The 24,133-nt window shown below is 53.2% G+C and overlaps 1 protein-coding gene across 5 annotated transcripts in view; it reads right to left on the bottom strand.

Annotated features, from left to right (window-relative positions):
• The window catches only part of PNPLA7 (patatin like phospholipase domain containing 7), a 60,262-nt gene that overhangs the window by 6,377 nt on the left and 29,752 nt on the right, over positions 1-24,133 (bottom strand). For 3 of the 5 annotated variants that reach the window (XM_066610912.1, XM_066610913.1, XM_066610915.1), the window contains exons 20-31: positions 21,139-21,199; positions 20,619-20,771; positions 16,602-16,665; positions 14,924-15,092; positions 14,005-14,187; positions 12,574-12,692; positions 8,817-8,973; positions 5,433-5,549; positions 4,491-4,560; positions 2,298-2,414; positions 872-1,020; positions 33-185 (exon numbers count right to left, since the gene is read on the bottom strand). In XM_066610912.1, coding sequence (XP_066467009.1) covers positions 33-185; positions 872-1,020; positions 2,298-2,414; positions 4,491-4,560; positions 5,433-5,549; positions 8,817-8,973; positions 12,574-12,692; positions 14,005-14,187; positions 14,924-15,092; positions 16,602-16,665; positions 20,619-20,771; positions 21,139-21,199 — 1,512 coding nt within the window. The remainder of the gene's footprint in view (positions 1-32; positions 186-871; positions 1,021-2,297; positions 2,415-4,490; positions 4,561-5,432; positions 5,550-8,816; positions 8,974-12,573; positions 12,693-14,004; positions 14,188-14,923; positions 15,093-16,601; positions 16,666-20,618; positions 20,772-21,138; positions 21,200-24,133) is intronic. The other 2 variants (XM_066610914.1, XM_066610916.1) reach the window with 1 other exon arrangement.

Below are 24,133 nucleotides of genomic sequence, written 5' to 3'. Positions count from 1 at the left end.
TTCGCTCCAGCGTCCCCCCCTGCCCGACTAACACATATTTCGTCGAACTTCCCGAAGTCCAGGGTGCCATAACGGTCAATGGGTGGCCGGATGTACTCGCAGTAGTCGCTGTTCTTGACCATCTCCAGCTGCCGGACGCAGCAGACATAGGCCAGGCGGGTCTGGATCTCGGCCATGTTCAGCACCTAACCGAATGCGCAAAATACATCTTTAGCACCACTGGGAGCATTCAGCATCTACAACTGTATGCAACTTCTGGGAACTTAGACGATTAGATCGTTGTAATCCCGAACAACTACACTTCCCAGAACCCTCTGGGCTGAGAGCCTCAACAGTTGTTTAGAATTTACAGAGTTGAAATTGGTTTGATTCTGCACATGTAGACAGGACTGCTGTGCAAAGATGCCCAAGATACCATTGCAATGTATGCTGCGCAATTTTCCTACCCAGGCTGTGTATATAGCCACAGAGGTTGAACACGGGCCAGTTCCCACTTTACAGGCTTAACCTATCCCAAAGGGTTGTTGTGAAAATATATAGCGGGGAGGAGGGGGGTGAAGAACCATCTACGCATAGTCATTTCTTCCACTTGCACCATGAACACCTGCAACAGATTCTTGCAACTATGATATAGCCTTGCAAATATGATCAGAGTTACTAGCTCCCCAAAACTCACATTAGCCCATCTGCCTGCATGTATCTAAGCTTGTCCCTGGTGGAATATAGTGGCCTGAAAAGAGAACCCTGTCTTTCATTTACTTCCAGCTGTGGAAAAAAAAATATATTTTCCCTGCCTGGTCACGTGGAAGTTCTACTGACTCGCCATAGGTGGACCAGACTAGTCACTATGCAGAAGTATTCCTACGGGTACCTTCACTTTCTCCACCAGGGGATTCCACCGCTTCCAGAGCAGCCACCAGCCAGAGAGAGCGTCGCCATAGTTCGTGAGGTTGGTCTCGTCTCTGCTCCCCACGTCAATGGCGATGACCACCTTCGCCCCCATGGACCTCATGACATCCGCTGTCGGGAGCAATAAGGAAATGTCACTCTGCCGCCCCCTTGCAGTGCTTCCACTGGGCTTGCCTGTTAGCTGCCTGGCAAAAAGCCAGTCATTGGCAGGGTCTTTGGCCACCCTTCTTCTATGCCAGACGCCGGCTGGCTCAGAGCCGAGAGGGTCGTTTTATCTCTGGAAACACTCTCTCGGAAATTCTTTCCCTCTCAGCAAAAGGAAGGGTAATTTATAGGCCTGCTCTGTTCCAGTAATTCACTTTTCCACCCAAACATGAAAAGCTGGTCTCTGACAGAAAGGGCAGGCCTTCCAGAGAGAAAGAGTGACTCAGTGGCCCTTGGGAAGCCAAGACAGAGGGAGAGAAAAAGGCCTCCAAGAGCAGTCGTGACAGGGGTGTCATTCCAGCTTTCTGCTGGCGGGGAGGGGAACGTTTGCAGCAAAGCTGGAATGTGTCCGTGCTGCGCATGCTGGCACGGGTCGTCCCAGAAAGCTCTGAAAGTGTTTTCAGAGAATGTCACGTACTAACGTAACTAGAGCAGTTCCCAGAGAGGCAGCCGTGCCAGTCTGTGGCCACTGAGCGCCTAGAGGCACGATGGCGACCAGCAGGTCTCTGGCAGCTTGGCTTGCAGTCCGCTCACCAGCTGAACCCAGTGAATGCCCAGGAGGGCAGGGGACGGGTGGAGAGAAGGCAAGCCTGCAAACGGCAGGGGAGATTGCAGGAAATCAAGGAAGGATCATGTTGCCGCTGGCAAAAAAGCCCCTCTCTCAACTAAGACCCCCCCTTTTGTGATGGTGTTAAGCCTCACCAATATAATACAAATGACTCCATTCTGAGTCACGTGCCCAAGGCCTGTGCTAGCAAATTCTTTTCACAGCATGGGTTGTGCCATGGACTTGCACACCCCACCACCCCTTTCCTAGTTCCTTCATGCTCAAGGGGAGGAGGCTGAAGGCTCCACCGTCAGAATATGGGCAACCACAATTCGCACACAAACTCTGCTGCAAACCAGATCCAAGCTGTGGATGGGTATCATGGTTTGTGAACTAACCGTGGTTTGAGCAATCCCAGCTCCAGGCAGCAGGGATTAAACGGGAAACCGTGGTTTGTTCAAACTCATCACTAGGAGCTGGAACTTTCCTGTGTGTGTGTGTGTGTGTGTGTGTGTGTGTGTGTGTGTGTGTGTGTGTGTGTGCGTGCGTGCGTGTGTCCAGGAGGGACAAGAGTCTAGGCGAATCCTACAGAAACCAGCACTGAATAAGCAGAGTGAATGGGCAGCTTCAACAGTACCTGGGAGGTTGTTGATGTAACCACCATCCATGAGGAGATGCCCATCCTTTGGGTCACAAAGTGGGGGCAAGTAGCCAGAGAGGGACATGCTGGCTCGGATGTAGCGCCACAGACAACCTGTGCGAAAGGAGGGCAAGGAAGGGAACCCTTTAGAAAACAGCCTCAGCGCCGTTAAGCTGACTCTCACCCACCCTACACTCTTCTGCCCAGTCGGGCTCCTGGTCCACTCCAGCTCAGTACTGTCTCTGGAGCCTGGCAGCGGCGTTTCTGCACAGCCCTCCAGGACCTTCTGCAAGCAAAGGAGGGACTCTGCCACTGAGTTATGGGCCCATCCCTGCAGAGCTGCCCACACCAATCCGTTTCCGGCTTTGGACTCAATGAAAATCTCCCATCTCCCCAGCCTGACCATCGCCAGTCACGCAGAAGCACGACTCAAAGCTCAAGCAGGTGGGCTTGCAACCTTTCTGTTGAACGGAGGACTGGCCTACTGATGGCTAGCTGGGACTCCCCCGATGTTCAGAGGCAGCATAGCTCTGAATATGCCTAGTGCTGGGGAGGGGGCAAACAGCTGGGTGACCTTGAGTTGATAGCCAGTGACTTACCGAGGGGGGGGGCTGTTGTGAGCGTATAATGAGATTACAGACTCGTGTACACAGCTATGCAAAACCATTTGAACAAAGAGGGGATAAGAATTGAATGAATCTACGTGGGCATTCCTTGGTGGATTTGGGCCAGTGCAGCGCAGGTGTGCGATCATTTGGTCACCTGGGAAGGCCCTTAAAGTGCCCCACTGACGAAGCCCCAGAACCCTCCACGGATCCTTGCCCCACTTGTTTTCTTTCCCACCGTTTTCTTCTTAAGCCACCAAACTGCCAAGCAGCACTGAGTGCAAAGCTCTTGGCCGCAACCCCGTCTCTCCTTTGGCTGGCTAAATTACTTCTATTCAGGGCTGTGCGATGAGGGAAATTTATAACCATTAAAGCAAAGTGATTTTAATCAGTAGAAATGGATTGGATTCGCTCCCCCTGTGCAAGGCCCAAGACCCGGGCCTCATGATTTATCCCGCAGGCCCTCCTTCAAAACTTCCTGCATCTGACAAATAGGGGTAAGTAGCTCAGACACTTCCCTTGACATAGTCCCGTCCCCCCCCCCCCAGAGAGAGCAGCGCTGAGACCCAAGATCCAGAAGAAACAACAACCTTGGGGAACCTTCCGGAAGGGACGTGCTCCCTTTGCAAAATGTCACTGAATGGCACTGTGGTTGGCAAGCAGCAGGTTCATGATAGCGGGCACTCAGATGCCGTGATCAGAGGCCTTTGGGAACGAGGTTCTCTAAAAGCCCTAATTAGTTAATTAGGAGTCCAGACAGTTTATAGCATTTTGATGGCCGCTTCAGGCCTGTGAAGCTCGAGTTTTAATTTTATCCCTGAAATTGTTGTCATGATCGGGCTGGTTTTAAAACTGAGAGTTCCCCCTTATTTTTTTTCCTCTAGCGCTGCAGACAACAGGAGGGAGACAAGTGCTAAATCAGCTGGAGCCCGTGACAATGTGCTAGTAAGTGGTCGTAAGACCATCTTGACCCTAACGAGGCTAGGCCCTGCTCCTGCAGGAGGAAGAGGAAAGAGGTAGTCGAACTGCCCCAGCAAAGAAGGTCCAAAAGAAACAACATGTTCTCAACTCAAAAGGCCTTTCTTAAAGGGCTGGAGTGGGAAGGAAGGGGAAGATTGCACTCAGAAGCATATGCGTCTTTCTTAGGCCACCAGATTGGTGAATGACGACGAGATGGCTTTTAAATATTAGACAAGTTCATGGGGGAGGAGAGGAATGTCAACTGTTATTAAGCCAGGATGGCTATGTGCAACCTCCATGCTCCGAAGCATTCCACCTCTGACTGTGGCGGGGGGGGGGGTGCTGAAGGAGTGATGTCCTACTGCCCTGCCTGTGGGCTTCCCTCTTGGGCATCTGGGTGGTGTGCCCGGGCTGGACACGGAAGGGCTCTCTACTTATACAGTCTCAAGTCAGGGTCCTTCAGAAGATGCGGCCACCTTGCCAAAACCAAACAGGTTCCAGTGTGGTCAGAGCCTGGAGGGCCGGCCCCTGGGAACTCGCACGTAAGCCATGAAGGAACAACAGCGGGAGGGAGATGTCAGGAGCCCCCATTGCCTTGAGCCACGATGCCCCCAGGAACACTCACCATCTGTGTGGACCCTCATGGCTGAGGCTGTGATGTCTGTCGTGATCGTGAAGTAAGGAATCCAAAGATCCTGCAAGGCAGGAATGTCTTATTAAAAACCCGAGTTCCCAATTCGTGCTCTGTGCAAAAATTAAGTTGAAAGAACCCTCCGAGCCCAAACTGCCTGTCCAGAGGGGAGCTGGCCTGATGTGTCTCAGTATGAGTTAATGCATCCGGTAAAGCCAGAACAACGAGCCTTTGCAGTGAGGGCAGGCGCTTCTTCTGCATTTCCGGTGGGGGCTGCTCTCACAAAGAGGCTGCCTCTTGCATTCCTGCACAAATTGTTGCACTGAGCTCGCTTACTTCCAATGAAGCTGCAACTGCCCGGATCAGTGACTCACGCAAGAAATGGCTCCTCTGAAACATGGATCTGGTCTATGACATGGCAGGAGGTCTGGTCTAGAGGACTGAGCCTCCATTTGCCTGAAGATAATATGAGAAGGTCGCCGGTTCGAGGCCACTGGCACTGTGCGACTTTGAAGCAGCTGACAAGCTGAGCCAAGCTATTCCATCTGCTCTGAGCATGGGAGGATGGAGGCCAGAATGTGCGACCAGATCAAGAAAGAAACATCTGAATGTTGTGGTTTCTTGAAAGATAGAAACCTTCTTTCAAATTGCAAAAATCCCTAGGGGGATTTAATTTGCCTGCCTGCGTAAACCGCCTTGAATAAAGTCTAAGGAGAAATCTGAGGACCAAGAAAGGCGGTATAGAAATACCTGTATTATTATTATCTGGCTGTGCCTCTTCATTGGAAGGAAGCCAGCCAGAAGCATGCAGACCCACAACTGGCAAACTCCGCTTTAGGGGCAGGGAATCGTACAGCACCTTTACATCGGGGGTGATTTGCAAGGCCCTGTATTGCCTGTCCCAATATTGGGCACTCCCTGGAGCAGGCCACTCACCTCAATCTGTTTGTCCTTGAAGATGTTGCCGATGCTCTTGTTGAAGGAGGTTCCGGAGAACATGGAGGTGATGGGGTACGTCAGGTCCAAGACTGTTTTGAAGACGGAGTTCATGTTCTAAAGAGGGAGGGAGACTCTTCACTTGAGGAGGAAAGAACAAAGAGACAGGCAGAGACACGCCAAGGAGTCTCTCACGGCCGAGCTAACTTAACACACGGGCTCTCACTTCTTGCATTGGGCCAGTCAACCAAACAACTGCTACGTGTTACACGGGAGTCTGGAGCACATGCTCAGTTCACGCAGGCCAGGCCTATCCTCCAGTTTCCCTGTGGGATCCAGAACACCCACCGCATTCCCTTGTGGCTGGCTACGCGCTGCCTGCGAACCAACAAAAGACCAGCTGACAAATTCTGCCTGCCACTTTCAGTCTTGGCCCCTCTGGATCTAATGCTGAAGGGCTCTATTTAGCGTCACAGTGGGAGAGAGGAGGCAAGGGCTGTTCCAGCCACTGAGCTGCAATCAGGAAGACAGGAGACCCTCATGAAAACGACAGGGCCCATCTCGGAAGTCAGTGACAGAGGCCAAAGCGAGCGGGATTTCATGCTCTGGCCCCCACGGAGGTTTGAGTGACATTCTGCGACTGGAAGGAAGAGACAGCGGTGTCTGTTTGCGCAGCTTAACAGGAGTGTTAAGGGTGTCTTGCCCGCGGCCCGGCTTATGTGACCCGAGCGTTTTGTTCTCTTGCCCTGAGCAAGAGGATTGATGGATGAACACAGATGACAGATGCGGCCCCCAAAGAGAGATTCGCAAGAGGCCCTTCCCATTTGTTCTAACCAGTAATCCCATCGACCTGGTTTCTGCTGCTCCCCTCACGGCGGTGAAGGGGGGCGTGTCGGAGGATCTATAACGACACGACTTCTAAAAATACTTAAAAGCCTTTCTGACCCACAGTCATTTTTCATCCCCTTTTAATAAAGAGGGGTAAAAAAAAAAACAGGTGGACGCAGTTTAGCGAGGCACAAGGGGAGGCAGAGAGACGAAAGACTCAACCCAATTGAGGTTCTCTGGCCTGAAGCACCCACTTCCGCAGCCAAATTCTTCACAGTGGCAGTGCCAGGTGTGCTACGTGCCAAAAGGAGACCAAATCCTGTGCCCAAAATAACGTCAGGAATTGGTTGCCTTTTGGACCCTTATTCTGTCACATGCAGACTGCGCCACTGCTGGGGTGGGTACAGAAAAGAATTTGCAGTGGGGCAGAGAGGGCCCTTTGCTCATCGGGGGAGACAGAGCAGCTTCATAGGCTTGGTTCCCACAGTGGGGCACTGTCCATTCACCTGCTAGACAAACAGGTACCTGCTCCCTCCATTAGCAGAAGCAAAAACAGGAAGGCCCTGAAGGCTTGCCGGGATCAACCATCTTCTGCTCTGCTTACAATTCACAAAGACCTTCACCCTCTCGAAAACGCGCCCACCTTTTTCAGTGCCGTTTCAGGCCGGAGTGGGGAATGAGACAGATTTCAGAGTTCTCCCATTCAGAGCAAGGACAGGATTGCCCCTTGCTCCGATTTGGCTTTGCGATGCCATCATTTGACCAAATCTGACTGGCTTCGTGGTGCTGATCATGGGATCCCTTAATGACTGGATCGACCCAGTAAGACCGCCACTTGGTTTTTATAAAGAAGGAGTAAACCCCCACACACAGCTGGTGAGAGGAAAGGAAAGGTGAATGAAGCAATAGGAAAAGGGCACTGGCTTTCTGGGACAGCATGTAAGCGACAGAACAATAGCTCAGAGCTCATTTATACTCAGTCCAGAAAAGGTCTAATACCAAGGACAACACAGTTGCTCTCCTTGCTCATTACACTAACGCAGGGATTGAGAGACAACACACCAGGCCAAGAGAAAGGGCTGTTTGGGGGGTGGACGGACAGAGACACAGCCCAAGGCCCATCCTCAGATCTCTATTTCCTCAATCGAGCCAGGGCTGACCAGGGAAATCAAAAGGGAAAGTTCCAAAAGTGATGGATCAAATGGGGGGGGGCGCTCACTGGAACCACACCCCCAACATACACTTGGGGCGGAAGCGACTCTCTGCCGCAGAGGCCTCAAAATCCGTTTCTCCCGCTGGCTCTGGAAGCCATGCCCAGCGGCTCTAAGCCACTGGTGGAGGAGGGGGAAACGCACAACTGCCAAACAGAACCGCACAGCGCACAGGTTCTCCGCAAACGCAGATTCTCCTGTGCAGAATTGCTACCCCCGGGGAGATTTTTTTTTCCACTTTTAATTCGAGACAAAACAATTACCTCACTCAATCACTTCAAACCCACAAGGTGACAGCATGTGGAACAAGAGAGAGAGAAAGAGAAAGAAAGTTACAGGAGGTAAGCACTGGGAGTTACTGGGAGAGGGAAGGAAGGTCTCTAACCTTCCTTGTGTGAACCATATCCTTCAACACAGACTGTTGCTCATGGGCTCGAAGGCCTCTCCCCCAAATCCTTGCCCTTTGTCAGCATCTTCGACTCCCGGCTGGAGCGTGAGAAGTGGCGTGTCTCCCTCCAAGTGACCTCCAGCTGCCAATGCCTGGGCATAGCTAAAGCATCTTGGCACTGGGGGGGGGCACAAAACTTTGTAACACCCCCATATCCCCCCAAACTGCAACACCCCCCCATACAATATCATAGAGGCCTCTGAAAGCACTTAGAGGTCTTCCAAAACCAGAAGTTCTTTTGGAGGCCTCTAATACATCCCTCAAGGCATGGCACCCGGGGCAATGTACCCCACCCCGCCCCTCTTCACACTTCGCGCTTCATCAGAAACCTCTCCCAGGCCACAGCAAGGATTCTGGAGCCAAGAGTCGCCCCCCAGTTTCTGCACGCAGCCAACGCCTGCTTGCCTCTCCGAGCTGTTTCTCGCCAGGGTCAATCAGCTGCTTATCCTGACCTCACCAGAATGACCATCATGGCTAATGATGTCTGGGAGAAGGTGAGTCACAGAAGCATCAGCGTGTAAAACTGCCCGGCTATAAAACCCGGTCAGGCTGCTGGCATCAGATGGTGCAAAGTGCCCCTGGGAAGGCTGCCCGCTCCGCTTCAGAAGGCTCAGCAACAAACACTGCTGTACAGGCCCACCGTCTCTTGCACCAATGCGCAATGGAACAGCTGGCTTGCCCGCTGAGGATGGAGAAAAGGCTCCCCTGAGGAAGGGGCACTGCCAGCATCTGGGGCCTGACTAGCCTCCGCTGGGAAGCTGCAGGCTCACTTAAAGCCTCAGCAACTTTCCCTGCTGCCAAGATCTGGAGGCGCAGAAAGATATTTCAGCCTCGCTGTGAGGACAAGCACCAATCTCCAGCCAGGTAGGTGCTCTGCAGGCAGGAGAACCCCCTTACCATCGCCCACTGCCTGGCTTTGATCCGCATCTGGGTGTAGCTGCGCTCCTCGGCATACAAGGCCCCCATGAAGGCCCCGATCGAGGTGCCGCCGATCATGTCGATGGGGATGCCGGCTTCGTTCAGTGCCCGGATGACCCCCACTTGGGAACATCCCCTGCAGCAATGCAAGACGGGGACAGGAAGAGAGGAAAAGGGAAACGCGTGCATTAAGAAAGCTCTGAGAAATCTGAACCACAGCTATCTAAAGCAGTGCAGGTTTCCCTTACTGGAGGCAACCCCTTTAACCTGGCTGAAAAAAAAATTAAATTAAAACATAACCGGACACTCTGAATTCGGCAACACTAAATGGAAGATTCAACAGTCCAGAACATACCAAGAGCCCCTGTATGTAAATCACGCAAACAGAGAACACAAGCATAGTTTCCCCCCCCCCCGACATTTTGCAGTTTTGCATTTAAAAAAAACAACACAAAACCAGTGGCCAGCAGCAACGTGGGGTGCTGATGCCGACCTCAAGAGCGCTTATTTAGCAGAAACTCGGGCTCCGGCAGGAACACTGCCCAATGGACCACTGTGAGCGTTAGGGTCAGAAACCTGATTTTTTTTTTTAATGAGTTGGCAACCTTCAGTCTCGGAAGACTATGGTATAAGCCTACAGCACCCGGTATTCCCAGGTGGTCTCCCATCCAAGTACTAACCAGGCCTGACCCTGCTTAGCTTCCGAGATCATGGTATAAGCCTACAGCACCCGGTATTCCCAAGCGGTCTCCCATCCAAGTGCTAACCAGGCCTGACCCTGCTTAGCTTCCGAGATCAGATGAGATCGGGCATGTGCAGCGTCTCAGAAAGGGGCACATCAGTATGGCAGCTCTTGTGCATTTGAACCAGAACATTTGGTGGTCTGAGGCTGAGCTGAACAAGCTGCCTGGGACAGTGGGCGCCCAGGCTGCGGGGATGGAAGGAAAAACGGGAAGGTGCCACCTCAACCCTTCTGATGCATGAAGCCCTATGAAAGTCCTCAGAGCTGGTCCTTCTGTAAGAACGTGAGAAGAGCCCTGCTGGATCAGGCCAAAGGCCCATCTAGTCCAGCTTCCTGGATCTCACCGTGGCCCCCCAGATGCCTCAGGGAACACACAAGACAAGGGGTGTGTGGGCAGTGCCACTTAGTCCTCTCTTAAGAGCATCAGACGGGCCCTGCTGGATCAGGACAAAGGCCCATCTAGTCCAGCTTCCTGTGTCTCACACTGGCCCTCCAGGCACCTAAGGGAGCACACAAGACACATGCGTTGTGTTGCCTCTCCCTCGCACCTGGCATTCTGTGGTAGCCTACTTCTAAAATCAGGAAGTTGCACGTACCCATCATGACTTGTTACCTGGGATGGAAGTTTCCTCTATCCATCCCTTTTGAAAAGCATTTTGGCCGGACGCCAACAGAGCCGTCTGAGCTCTGGGCTTTCAGCCCAAGAGCACAGTACCAGTCAGCAGCTCACTGCAAGGACGACAAGCCTCAGAACAGGCAGCTCTGAGGTTTGGGCAGTGCTGGCAGCCCTGCAGGCTGGCAACCGCTGGTCTAGGGGAAGCATCCCTCCAGACTCTGCACGCAGCCACGCTCTTCTCACCCTCCCTCTCGCTGCCTCGGGAACTGAAGAGCGATGCCGGGGCGGACTTGGAGAGATGCGCAGCCCCACCTTCCTTTTGATAGCTGCTCTGTGATGTGAAACACTGTAATTTGCATGCCGTCTCAATGGCGCTTTTACGCCAGGATGACGGGGGGGGGGGGAAGGCGGAGGACGGGGACAAGAGAGGAAGGAACAGAGCACACTGCTTCTGTTCCCTGCTCTGGCATGACAAAAATGGCACACACACAAAAGGATAATTAACCCAAGTTGTCTGGTTGCAAGTGGGGGGGGGCGAGGAACCATCACAGCTCCATTGTTACCGGAGGTTGCCTGGCAGAACCTGGTTTCGGGAACACAATGCTGGTTTTGTGAGGGAGTCTGTACTTGTCTATGCACCTCTGGCCACAAGTCAAGAAGAAGAGGAATAAAAACCCCCTCCCTTCCAATAATGCCATCCAGCAGGCAAGGGCCAGAGGAACTTAGACGGATTAAAAGAAGAGAGGGCTTAAGCCCGGAGGGGATAAGCAGACTGTGGACATCTCTGCCTCCCTCCCTCTCTTCATCATCATCAGCAGATGCCAGACCGAAATGGCCCCAATCAAGTGCAAGCATCCCACTTACCAAGGAGCAAAGTTTCAATGCAAAACACACACACACAACCATGCCTAAATATAGCACGTCTTCCTACAAGGAGCTCAGTTTCATCATTTTGCCCCTACCGTTTTGTCATTACAACCACAACGCTGTAAGGTAGACTAGGCTGGGAGCGGCTGGCCCACCTCATAGGGGTGTGAGGAAGAAACAGCGAGGCTGCACCATGCAAGGAGGCCGCGGGAGCAAAGAAGTGGGGAGGCAGGGCTTTCAGGCTGGCAGGCCGCTGGCTTGTCTGCAGGGACCATCATGCTGAAGTCCTCCCGGATTGGTCTGAGTGCCATCCCCCCCAATTCCAAGAAGCCGCTTGCCTGCTCTCTCTCTCACCCCCCCTCCTTGGTTTGAAGTGGGGGGGGGGAGAAGCAGAGTATTCAAAACCTTCAACAAAGGGAGGGAAGGCATCCAACTCCTCTGGGCTGGAACAAACGTGTGGGCGAGTTCACTTGCGGCATGTCTCCCAAAGCCCCAGAACAATCAGAGAGGGGCTGGCAGCCAAGCATCGGGGGACTAATTACACGCACAAAAAGCACAGGAGACAAGAAAATTCCAAGGTTTGTGAGCCAATTACGTGCTACACACTCACACCCCCTGCAACTGCAGCAGGCCCCCCCCCACCAGGGCAGAAGAAAGATGAAGCTTCCGGAGGGGGGGGGTGCGAAACACACAGACGTAGTGAGGACCAACTCCACGTGGCATCAATATAGATACTGACGTATCACGTGCGTTATCTTTCTATTCTCAGGACGGCTCAGCAAGGCCGGTCCATTTATCACCCCCAGACTGCAGCTGGTGAGAGACAGGAGTGGCTTCCCCAAGGCTCCCCGAGAGAGCTGGTGGCAGAGGCAAGATCAGAACTGAGGACTTGCCAATTCGTGCCTCTGTCAGCTACCAAGACAGACTGGCAGGACCGTATTGGCTTTACTGAGCAATAGCTGCAATCCAGAGATTCCAGGCAGGGGGTTTTTCCGAGTCCTACCTAGAGACGCTACCAGGACCAGGTTAAAGAACTACCCGCTGTGTGACAGGCCCCGTCCTCCCCCAGTCTGAGCCACTGCACTACACCGGCTGAGATGTACGGATGTTCGAAGGCTCAGATTTTGGCCAGGCATGGTGGGAAGTGCGGCCCCAGTGATAAGGCACGACAGCCACCGTAGCTGATGTGCTGCTGCAGGGCCTCACCCTCACTTGACAGCAGGTCTTTTCATCCAGGAGCCTCCAGGTGGCTCATTTGGCGGGCCACTGTGAGATACAGGAAGCTGGATTAGATGGGCCTATGGCCTGATCCAGTGGGGCTGTTCTTATGTTCTTAACTACAATTCCCAGGAAGCCTTGCAGGTCTTCTTGTTATCTGGTGTGCTCCCTGGGGCATCTGGTGGGCCGCTGCGAGATCCAGGAAGCTGGACTAGATGGGCCTATGGCCTGATCCAGCAGGGCTCTCCCACCAAGGCTGGCAGCGGTCCACTGCAGCGCATGCCCAGGCTTACCGGGCGCCACCTCCTCCGAGCACTAAAGCGACAGCATTCCCAGTCAAGACACGGGCCAGGCGGGAGAAGTCGGAGTGTCTGTCCGGAGACTTCTGGAAGACTCGCTCATACAGCTCTTTCTGTGGGAGAGAAAAAGAGGAGAGGCGTCTCCTACTGGGCGGCAGACAGGTCTCCAGAGCCCAGAAAGACCTTCCCCTGGAGCCCTTGTGGGTGGAAGCTGCCCGCTCCGAAGTCCTGCCATGATGTGGGGCCCAAGCACCCTGGTTCAGAGGTCACACTTTCCAAGCGACAGTGACAAGCAGTCCGGTAAGGGCTCCCACTCCTCAGACAGCTCTCTTCGTTTCTTATGCCTGCAATTACCTCTTCACACGCTACCCCTTCTCCTTTCTACCAACCCCCTCTTCAACAACCCACCTTTTCCACCAAGGCCCAGCCCCTTCCTCCCCATGCTGAAGCGCTAACCAAGCCTCAGTACATCTAACTGCAAAAACGAGCTACATCTCTTCTGCTTTTGTTGCTCCTTTCCTCCAACCCCCTCCCTGTAAGCTCCTAGAGGCAAGGACCGGCCCTCCATTTTTGCATGGATGGTGGTATATACAACCAAACATTTGCTGGGCTGGGCCACCTGCCATCTCGTCCCATGTGCTACCTGACCCCCTCCACTGGGGGGGGGGAAGGAGTCTGGTATCATATCACAAGGTTTGTATCCTTTAGAGGTTACCAGCGCCAAGGGAAGAACAAGATGATGGGCTGCTGGTCCGGCCACAGCTCCTCGTTCCAGTCATTTTCCTATTCCTTCCAGCTCTGGATGTGAGTGCAGGGGAGGGAGGGGGGAGGAATGCAGGCAGCACAGGGGAGCCTCTGGGCCGCAGCTCAGCTTTCCCGGAGTGTCCCCAGGTTGCACACATGAGGTAATGTTTGTGCATCTCGGCACTGCCTCGGTGGAGCTGCTTTCTCCCCAGACTCTCAACAAATAATGTCCTTAGGGGGATGCTGTTTTTGCCACCCTTCTCCTTCTCCCCCACCCGGGGGGAGGGGGAGGAAGGTCTGCCGCAAATGTTTGCGCCACGCGAGACGATGCTCTCGGTGCCGCTTTCCCAGCACTTCTGCATCCTCGTGAGCCGGCCTGGCTGTCAGCAGTGCTCCAACGTTAAAAACCATCTGCCTTTAGGGCCAAGATGCCCTTGCTTTGAAATCTTATTACAGCCAGACTTGGAAGCAAAGAGAGAGCGGACAAAAGGCATCGGAAGGGGACAGTGTGACCGTCAGCATAAACGGTGCGCCATCCATGTTAACCCTTTGCTTCCTTGACTTCAATGCTCCACCAGCAGAAGCAGAACCTTGCCTGAAGGTAGCTCGCGAGTCCACCACTCGGCCAGCAACAGGTGATGAAAGAAGGGCCACCCTCCCACCGCAAGAGCTGCTACTCACCAGCTTGGGCAGGCTCCTCCGGGAGAAGACACGGCGGGGGCAACGGAGGTGCAGGTGCGCCGAACACCAGCTTCGCATGTTCAGCCACTCCACGGTACGGGAAGGAAGGGGCCCCTCCTCACGGTGGAGCAGGATGAGCTGCTTCTGGGCTCGGACGGCCGTGTTCTCCAGCATCCGCTCCAGCTGGCAATGCAAAGAGCGCAGCTGACGCTACGTAACCGGCCCCGTCGCGCCTCAGCAGCCCGCGGCGGAAGAAGGCACGCTGGGGGTGTCAAACGGGGGGGCGACGGAGAAGCAGGAGGCATCCCCCACACCCCTCCTCGACCCCCACTTTGTCACAAAGCCTTTGACACCCCACGGGGACCAACTGCAGAAAGTGTATCGGAAGCACCTGCCTCAGCTTCCCCATTCATGCTGCCACCATGTTGCCCTTGTGCCGCCCTCTAAACTGGAAGCTCCTCAGGGCGGGTACCTGCCTGGCCACTCTATGTGACGCATGTGGACACGGTCAGTGCAACCTTCATCACCACCACCAAAATGCCCTGCCTTTGCAGCAAGGGCATTTCTGCACCGGGCGAGATCTGTGCCCTCAGAAACCGACCCACACCAAACACCCAATCGAAGCGGGACTGTGTACGAGACACAGATAAGGGTCTCCCGTGGAAGCACACATGGCTGGCTCTTTCCCTCTCTTTGCTTTCTCGGGTGCTCTTGCAAACAGCACAGGCAACACTCTGCAACCTTTAGGGCACGAAAGACTTTTGAGGGAAGCTGCCTTCCCCAGTGTCTCCTCTTTGGGGCTCAAAAGGCCAACTTGCAACACTGGAGGAGACAGACTGACATGTACCACCATGGCTCAAACCAAGCTCCTGGCAAGGGAGGAGGGGTCAACCCCACTGCCCCTGTGGGAACGCCTCACCTCTCCGACAGTTGGCTCCTGCTCCCCCAGGCCCACAATCAGGATGCAGTCAGCCTGCCGGATACAGCGCTGTGTCCAGGGCGTGAGGGTGCTGTCCGATTGGTAGAGCACAATGCGGTGCATGTCCTCCTGCTGGCCCAGCCAGCTAGACAGCCGGTACTCGTGGATGCTGAGGAGGAAGGAGGCAAAGCAAGCCATGAGATGAGGCTATTGGCCACTCCACAGCTTTGAGTTTCAGACAGGGACGGGAGGAAAGAAACACAGAAGGATGGTGATTTTGGGACACAAGAGCCATGTGCTGGATCAGGTCTGCCAGGCAGTTGGTTGAAGGGTACAAGTCTCCTACCCGTGGCCCCGTAACCTCATTTGCTGCCCTAAAACTCACTCCCTGCCCAACCCCATTCTGGAACCTGAGCCAGGCCAGAGACCAACACAGTGGCTGGCGCAGGAGTCTCCATCAGACCAGGCTGCCGCTGGGACGGCCTCACCTGCCCACCCGCTCAGAGCTTGCCCCTTCCGCAAAGGGCTTCCCCCGCCCGCCTGCTTCTCGTTCTTCCTGCCTTCCGTCACAGGAGTACATCTGCTAGTCGTTCATCAGACGTTTTGTGACAACTTTTTGAGAAGTCGGCAAAAACATCCACTCACTCAAAAAGCAGGGCCAATTAACCTGACAGCTGCCTGGTATTTCAGGGGCTTGACGAACAAAAAAAAAAAAAAAGCCGGCAGGAAATTAACGTGGGGTGCGCATAATGACAGTTTTTAAATATGTCCAATTTCCTCCACCTTGATTGGAGAAATCCAAGACTAGAAGGGCTGGGGTTTAATTTCCATTTCTCTCTCATTTGCATCCAGACCTGCTCCCAAGGCGCTCAGAGCACCACACCTCCATCCTATTTTATCCTCATGCCCAGCTTGGGAAATAAGTTCGGCCATGTGGCTTTTCCCAAAGCAACACAGAGCACCCCATTGAAGGAACAGCATTTGACTTTGGGTTACACCACCGTGGAGGATATTAAGCAAAACCACTGTTCCGGTAGTGGCCTTCAGTATCTCCTCTTCAGTCCAAAGGGATGGGATTTACTTCCACTGAAGCAGTACGTGGCCAGTCAGGACCTGGACAGGGGTCACTTGGGACCTCTCCCCTTCATACACACTGCATATGTCCATGGAAACATGGGACTGGTGCAAACACTGCCCATTGCAAGGGTGCTTCGTTAAGGGAAGAGGCCAAAGTCAGTGGTCAAGCCACTGTTTTGCACGCAACAGGTTTCCAGACTCAGCTTTGGCATCTCCAGGTTAACTGGGAAAGACCCATCTCTGTCTAACCCTGGAGAGCTGTTGCCAAACAGTGTTCAACAACACTGGGACAGACGGGCCAAAGGTCTGACCCGGTATACAGCAGCTTTCTAATTTCATCATCTCCCGAGTCTTCACCCTGCTTATCCCTGTCCAGATTTTGGTTTGTTGGTGCAACAGAGCCCAGGCAGCTGGCACAGAGAGGCTGCTTTCTTCTGTTGAGTACCCCAAGTCTTCCCTGTGGATGCATTCCATCCACACAAGGCTAGGTGAGGATCTTCAAGGTTTCCTCCAAGGTGTGTCGCATGCCATAGAGACCAGAAACCAGCCCCTCTCCAGGATTTCTTCTGCAACTTGAAGGGGTCCAAAGAGAATCGGTTACCTGTCCAGGGCTGCAGAACCAAGTTGCTGTTTGATGTTGTCACTCGTGAGCAGCAGGGCTGGACCTGAAAGGGCCGAGAATTGCAAACCTATTAAGCAGGGCTCTGTTGTTTGTTGCAACCAAGAGTTGGGAGTTCAGTACTCGCTATCACACGAACCTTAAGCTTTCACTCTGCAAAATGAACAAACAAAAAACCCATACGCGCACACACACCCCAAGACACTAGCCCTCATTGATCATACTGCAGAACTTTGCGTGAAGCTCAGTTGTTTGTTTTTTTTAGTGTTTCGGCAGACTTTCAAACCCTCCTGAGTATTTCTCTTTCCCTTTTTGAGGAACGAAATGGGAAGAATTGTAGCTCAGTGGAAGAACACAGTTGTGGATTTAGAAGGACCCCGTCCCTGGGACTGCAGGTTGGGAAAGGCCTGTTGGAACAGTGATTCAGGAACTCAGGACAGGGGCATGTTTTGGGGGAACCATTCCCAACATTCCCAGTTAACACATCTCAGGAAGCGGCGCTAGCAAAAGATTTCAGCTGGCGGTCATGGAAAATTGTCACCAGTCAGAGCATGCTAGTCCTCGTAGCTATAAAGATAAACTTGAAAAAGCAAGAAACCGGTGTTTGTGCAGAACTTGTGCTGACTAGAGTTTTGGGTCTCTTCATAAGTCTTGCAAAACAAGCGCACAAACAGAATTGGTCCCTGCACATATGGACTGGCTTAGTTTTCCCACACGCTTGTGGGCATGGAGGTCTTTGAAAGAGCAAAAAAGCGTCAACCCTCTCCTCCAGTTTAGGCAAGGACAAAGCATTACTAGAGCAGCTTTGCTCAAACTGTGGGTCAGGGCCTGTTAGGTGGATCGCAAGCCAATTTCAGGTGGGTCGCATAGCCATCACTGAAAATACAGAGCTGAAAATCTAGGGCACGAAGCTGCCAGGCAGGTCGGGCTCCTGGTGGGAGAGAGGAAGGGTGCTTTACACCAAACCCTAGTGATGCCACTGCATTTAGGCTGTAGTTATTCTATAACTGATATTGTAGTTTATTCTATACGGCCTGGTGCAGGAGGAGGTTCCATCATGGGGGTGATGCAGTGAGCTCTTGTGCTGGGTGACGCGAACACTGGTGAGGCCTTTGACACAGGCTACTTCCTGGTTGCTTAGAGGCTATTATCACTTGCCACAGGGAAGAATCTATATATACCCTTACACGGCTTTGCAACTAGGAGAAAAAAGAAGCACTTATGAAAGATAACTAAAGCTACGCACATCGGCTTAGCCCCGGCCTTTTGTTCATTTCACAGGTTCTCTGGGCACAGACTCTGAATACATGTTTTGTTGGGAAAAAACAAAAAAGCCCCTGAACTCGGTGTCCAAAAAAAGCAGCTTTCCCCACGGGTCAAAAGCGGCTTGCTGGCTGCCCTGCCGTCTTTCAGCCCTATTTTTATTTGCTGCTATAAATGTCACCAAGAGCCAAAGTTCTCCCTCCAGAGTAACTGCAGCTGTAAGACACGTCAAGGGGGAGGGGGAGATGGGGGTGGCTGAGGAAAGAAGAGAAGATGTGCGGGGAAAGCAAGGGATTAATGTCAGGCTGGAGAGAAAGGTCACTGATGATATTGACAGAAGTGCTCTCGTTGTAACAAAACATGAAATATAAGCCCTGCCAAAACTGCCACCAGCCGGCCGGAATAACTCATTTTCCTATTAACAAAACAGCAGCGTGGCTAGAAATTACAGTAACAAGCTCCTCAGTGCATGAATGTGCTTGGGGGGGGGTGCCCTGGGGGGGGGAAGGGGAGGCCAAATGAGGCCACTGCAGTGATCTAGGCTTCAGGGGGGGGGAGTCATTTGTTACAGAAATGTTTGTTTTCTGTGCTGTGTTGCAGCTTCCTTGATGGGAGCAGAAAAGGCTGAAGATCAGAGACAGAGCGGTAAAGTTTGGCTTAGTTAAATCCAACAATTAAGAACCAATTAAAAAAGGCAATACCTCACTCCCCAATTAATCAGGCAACAGGTTGTTGCTGTTTAAGAGTTGCTAATTATTTTAATTGTCAGCGCTTAGAAATAAATGGGCGAAGGGCACTACCTTTTCTTCCATCCTTCTTGGGAGAAAGGCATTTCATCTGCTTAAGGATGTCACTTGCTTAATGCTGTCGCTTCCGGCCCTCACTGGGTGCCATGAAGGCTAACTGGCCCGCTATATGAAACGACTTTGACACTCCTGATCTAGAGTCTCTCCAGGGCAGGGTAGGGCAGGAGGCAGCTCACTCAGAAGGGTCTTGTTGGTTGGCAACCTTCAGTCTTGAAAGACTATAGTATAAGCCTACAGCACCCGGTATTCCCATGCGGTCTCCCATCCAAGTACTAACCAGGTCTGACCCTGCTTAGCTTCTGAGAGCAGACAAGATCGGGCATGTGCAGGGTAACAGTTGCAGGAGGGCCTTACACCCCAGGAGCTTGTGTGCCCCCCTCCCCCCCATCCATAGGCAAAGCCATCTAAAAATGGAGGAATTTATTACTGGCAGTCCAACTGCGCTGCCCCCCACGGCTTCATGTGCTATTTGGGTGGCTGTTCCAGGCGCCAAAGCTTTGGGCAGTGAACAGAAGCGTGCGCCGTCTCCACAACTGCCGCCACCCGTTGGCTCCACAGCACATGGCAGACGCTCCCCATCTGCCGCCCTGCGGAGGACATGAAGCCACATCCGCCAGTAAACAACCTTTTTTCCTCCCACCTCTGGAGTCTGCATTGGGATGAGTCACTGCTCCAGCACATAAAAAAAGGTAGCAACGTGTGCCTCTCACATTCACACACACACACTCCCAGCCAGCAATCCGTGGCAGTGCAGTGGGGAGGGCACCCTCGGCTGTGACCTAGACTGGGAACGAAGGCCTGTCTGTTTTACACACACACACACACACACACACACACACACACACACACACACACATCTTGAAATGTAAGCTTCTTGCAATTTTTCCAGATCTATTCCAGATCCAGGTAAGGATCTCTCTTCCACCTGATGCCTCAATTGTTCCCATGGTTCTTGCCTCTCACAACCTGTGCTATGGATTTCTGGAGCTGCCTTATGTTTCTACCCCAGCCAGACTCTTGGCCCATCTACACTGACTGGTCCAGCTCTCCAAGGTTCCCAGGGCCTTGAGGGATGTGGTCGTACGGTGGCGATTAAGAGCCTGTGAAGAAAATCCAACAGGTGACTGCGCCGGTTGGAATCTCACCTCTGCACAAACTCTCATTTTATAGGATAGGGCCCAATCCCATCCAACTTCCCAGCACTGGCGCAGCTGTGCTGGGACAGAGCTGGGCCTTTTCGTGCCTTTGAAATAGTTCTGAACCACAGCACGGTGGCCAAAGGCAGGGCTGCTGCCAGAGGGGCCATTTTAGGAGACCTGCAGGGGACTCTGGTAGGCTGGAGGCGGGGCAGAGTTGCACACGTTGTGGATCCCTTCCATCCCAATCAGCGAGGGCTTCCAAACGGGCAGGGACTTGAGAGAGGGCAGATTGCAAGGAAGTCTTCCACAGACAGCAGTGCTCCTGGCTCTAGCTACTGCCTGGCCTTGATCTGAGGAGCTTATCAATTGCTAGTCAGTGTTGCCTTTGGCTTGGATCCAGAGAAGCAGGAGGGCACCTGGCCCAGGTCCCAAAGAGCGCTGGTAATTAGCTGTGGGTCAGACAAGGCCCATGCCCTCTCCTCCCCCCCCCCCCAAGTGCCTAAAGCCGTCAACAGGGATCAAGGAAAAAAAAATCAGCATCCATGCAAATTACAAGATGGGAAACGAACCTTTGGAAAGCATCACTGAGGCACTTTCCACAGAGCTGGCATTTGGCTCAAAAAACTCAGTCTAGCAACTGCACTCCCCCCACATAGAATGTTTCATGTGCCCCCTGGAGGGTAATCAGAGCCAGCTGCCTCCACAGCACGAAAGCTCAGAACCGTGCAAACCCTGGCACCTTCCAGTGGAAGCCTTGACACCATCTCACGCACAGGCACACCCCGTCTTACCAATCGCACAGAGGGCATGCTTGAGTTCCAGGGTGAAGGTGGAGAGGGGCACATCCTCCGACACGGGCATGATGGCGACAGTGGAGAGGTTGCTGGCGGGATTGTGGGCGTCCCACTTGCTGCCGGAAGTGTGGAGCCCGAGCGGGTGACCTGCTGTGGAAACAGCCCATCAGAAAAGTTGCGTGCTTCCCCCCTTGCTACAGGACAGTGCCCACCCGCAGAGATATTCTAAGACAGTGGCTTAGGAAGGCTGCTCCTCATGGCTCCAGCAAAGGAGTTTCAAGGAAAAAAAGAGGAAAGGGGTTGAAAAGTCAAGGCAGAAGCACACTGAGGCCACAGGTGCCACATATGCTCTCCAAGCAACTGCTTGAGATCACGTGGTTCTGTGGCTCCAAGGGCATTCAACAGAGCCGGGGGCCAAACCCTCCCCTCTTTTTGGAGTTCAGGAGCAGTTCAGGAGCCTCTTTTTGCCTAGCCACACGAGGAGGAGGAGGGAGAGGAAAAGAAGGCCATGTCCTACCCCCTTGCTGAAGGCTGCCAAGAATCTTCTCGCCCAGCAAATGGATGAGACGAGTCACAACCTGGCAGGAGAGGAGGATAAAAAAAACCAACAATAGCGAATTCAGACCGGGACCAAAGAGATACAACCACCAGCAGCAGCAAGACTGACAAGGGGGACAATTGGAAAGGGAGATGCGCAAGGGCCAGGGAGATTTGCTGCAGCACAATCATGTGTGTGAGTGTCCCCGAGACGTGACCTCTTTTGCCAAGGGTTTGCCACAGATCAGTCTTCCCCCCTTTTTTCCTCCTCCAAAGAAAAGCTTGTGGTGCCATCACTTCCCAAGACCCTGGAGACCCACCGAGGGTCGGACTCTAAAACATTCATATTCTCCACATGATTGAACACATACCCCCAAAGACCCCTAAGAGCAAGTCTACACCGACCCTTCCTTCCACAGACACCCCACACTTGTATCCTGACCAGTTCGGCCTTCATGTAAACAAAACAGTCAGAATGGACATTCTAGTCTTACTGGCTAGAATGCTGCTGTCAACTGAGTCAGGTCTGCCTTGCTCGCTCTTGACAACACTGACTGGCAGTAGCTCTCCAGCCTGACCTGGAGATGCTATCAGGAATTGCAAAAGCAGCCCCCCCCCAATGAGCTACAAGTCCCTGCAGAAGGAGGCATGATAGGACAGGTGGGCAACTTTCTGTCAACCACAGGGGTCTCCCATGCTTTCTTTGGAGAGCTTGGGGGTGGGGGTAGAGAGGGGCATACAAGTCATTATTGCCCACTTCATTACAACTTCACAGAGTAGGCTGGTCGCAGAAAGAGAGAAGCAGCAGGGAAGGCAAGCTCCCCGGGCTGAACAAGGACTTGAATCCAGGTCTGAGTGGGACATACTATCCAACACTCCATAGGGAATGGGGAACAACCAGGAACAATCCCTGCTACAGCCCCGTGTCATCCCCCACAGAGCAAAGAGAAAGTGCAAGGGCAGAAGACCTTAACTGATTTGCTTCGAGTCTGCGGAGTGCATCTTTTCAGAGCACGGGACTTTCTTTCAGGCGTGTGCCTTGCTTAATTGGCAGGTGAAATGCACAGGACTCCAGAGTCCCAAGGTCGGGGGGGGGCTGTGCAGGCCCCCACTAGCAGCCGCGTCCCTTCCTGTGACAACTTGCTCCAGAAGCAGCTCCAGCGAGCCCACGGCGGGTTGCCTGCTGCCACTGGGTGAGTCACTCTGTGGCTGCCATGGCAACGTGCGAGGAACATCAATTTCGGATTCGAGGGAGGAAAGTGGCACGAGAGTTCCTGGGAGTTGTCAGCAGGTACCGCGTAGCTCTCACCAAAAGGGCACGGTGCTCTTTTTCTCTCTCTCTACGTACGTACGTACGTGTGTGTGTGTGTGTGTGTGTGTGTGTGTGTGTGTGTGAGTGTGTGTGTGTATAGATAGATAGATAGATAGATAGATAGATAGATAGATAGATAGATAGATAGATAGATAGATAGATAGATATAAAAAAAGGGAAGGGGCTCCGCTGCTATTCTGCCAGAGAACACCCACCCACCCAGGGGCCCTGCCGATATTCCCAGCTGCGCATTCAGGCGCTTCCGACGTGGCTAAGAGGCATTTGGTGAACGAGCCCCACTGAAACAGGAAACAAAGCTGTGGGGGGGGGGGGGAGACTGAAAGCCACTGGGAAAAAAGATGAGAGAGGCACGCCGTCTTCTCTGGTCTCCCTCCTAGGCTGCCTGTGCCAAATTTAACCAGAAATGGCTCTGCTGAAACAGACCAATCTAGCCCAGCAACCCATTTCCTCACAGTAAACCCCCCCTTGTGACACGACAGCCCCCCCTCCTCCGTGAAGACTTTAAATCCCTTTCTGAAGTCACCTAGGTTGGTGGCCGTCGCCACAGTCCTGACTTGCAGGGTGGGGCCAGCCCTCCTTCCTGCCTGTTCTGAAGTTTCCTGCCAACCAGCTTCGCAGAGCGAGCCCAAGGATTGTGGGAATGGGAGAAAGGGCACTCTGCTGCCGACCAGATGCCCTGGGGTGCCCATGAGCAAGGCGCACAGGAAAAGGTCATCCAAGTGGAGTTTCATCTTCAGGGGTGGCTGTCCTCTGGTTCTGGTGCTGTACAAGAGGGAAAAGAACATCCCTCTATCCACCCCCTGCACCATTTCCTAAAGCCGGAAGTCTCAAAGGCGTGTCTCGACTCTTCCAGTTTCATGGAACCTGCGGCTTAGAAGCGACTCAGAGTGCTTCAAAGCACAACCCTGTCGGCCTGCAGAGGCCAAGCTGACGCTGCAACCGTGCCTCTTACGCCACCGCAAGACCTGCGCACAACCTCCAAGGACCTGTCCCCCTGCCGGGAAGGCACGGCAGAGCAATTCATCACGGCCCCTTGAGGTGCCTCTGGATTTATGCGCGGCGTTCACACAGTGGCAGGTTTTTTTCTTCCTCCCTGAGTTTAATTGCTGCACTGCTCCCCTTGTAAACCTGGGGGTGGGGTGGGCGAGCCCGCAACTGGGGGAACAAATGCAAAGAGAAGGCAGGTAACAAAGCATTGATCACGTTTGTCCCAAGAGGCTTTGGACTGCGAACCTAAGCACAAAAAAGAAGTTAATTGCTTGCATGGGTCAGAACGGTATTAATTAGGCGCTCAGAATACTGCCTCATATGGAGCTGGACTACAAGAAGTTATTTACTCCAACTCCAAGGGATCACACTGACTCTTATCTCCACTGCCTTTTGCAACCATACTGTTAACAGACACTGGCAACCGCTCTCCAGGGTTGCAGGCCTGTCCCAGGCCTCCCAAGAGATGCTGGCTGGGAATAGCATTTAGACCCCAATTTTTTTTCAGCCGAGTCCCAAAGCAGCTTAGAATTACAATCCCCGCAAAATATGTCACAGAGGGATTTTCTGGCAGTCTCTTGGGCTCCTGGAACCTGCGCTAGGTCCCGAGCCCTGTCTGGATGGGGGGCAGAAGCACCTGCAGGCGCAAAATTTG

The sequence above is a fragment of the Tiliqua scincoides genome, chromosome 16, assembly GCF_035046505.1.
Source record: "Tiliqua scincoides isolate rTilSci1 chromosome 16, rTilSci1.hap2, whole genome shotgun sequence".
In the NCBI taxonomy this organism is placed as follows: domain Eukaryota; kingdom Metazoa; phylum Chordata; class Lepidosauria; order Squamata; family Scincidae; genus Tiliqua; species Tiliqua scincoides.
Note: the sequence above shows the minus strand (reverse complement) of the source record. Positions and strands in the feature narration are given on the sequence as shown.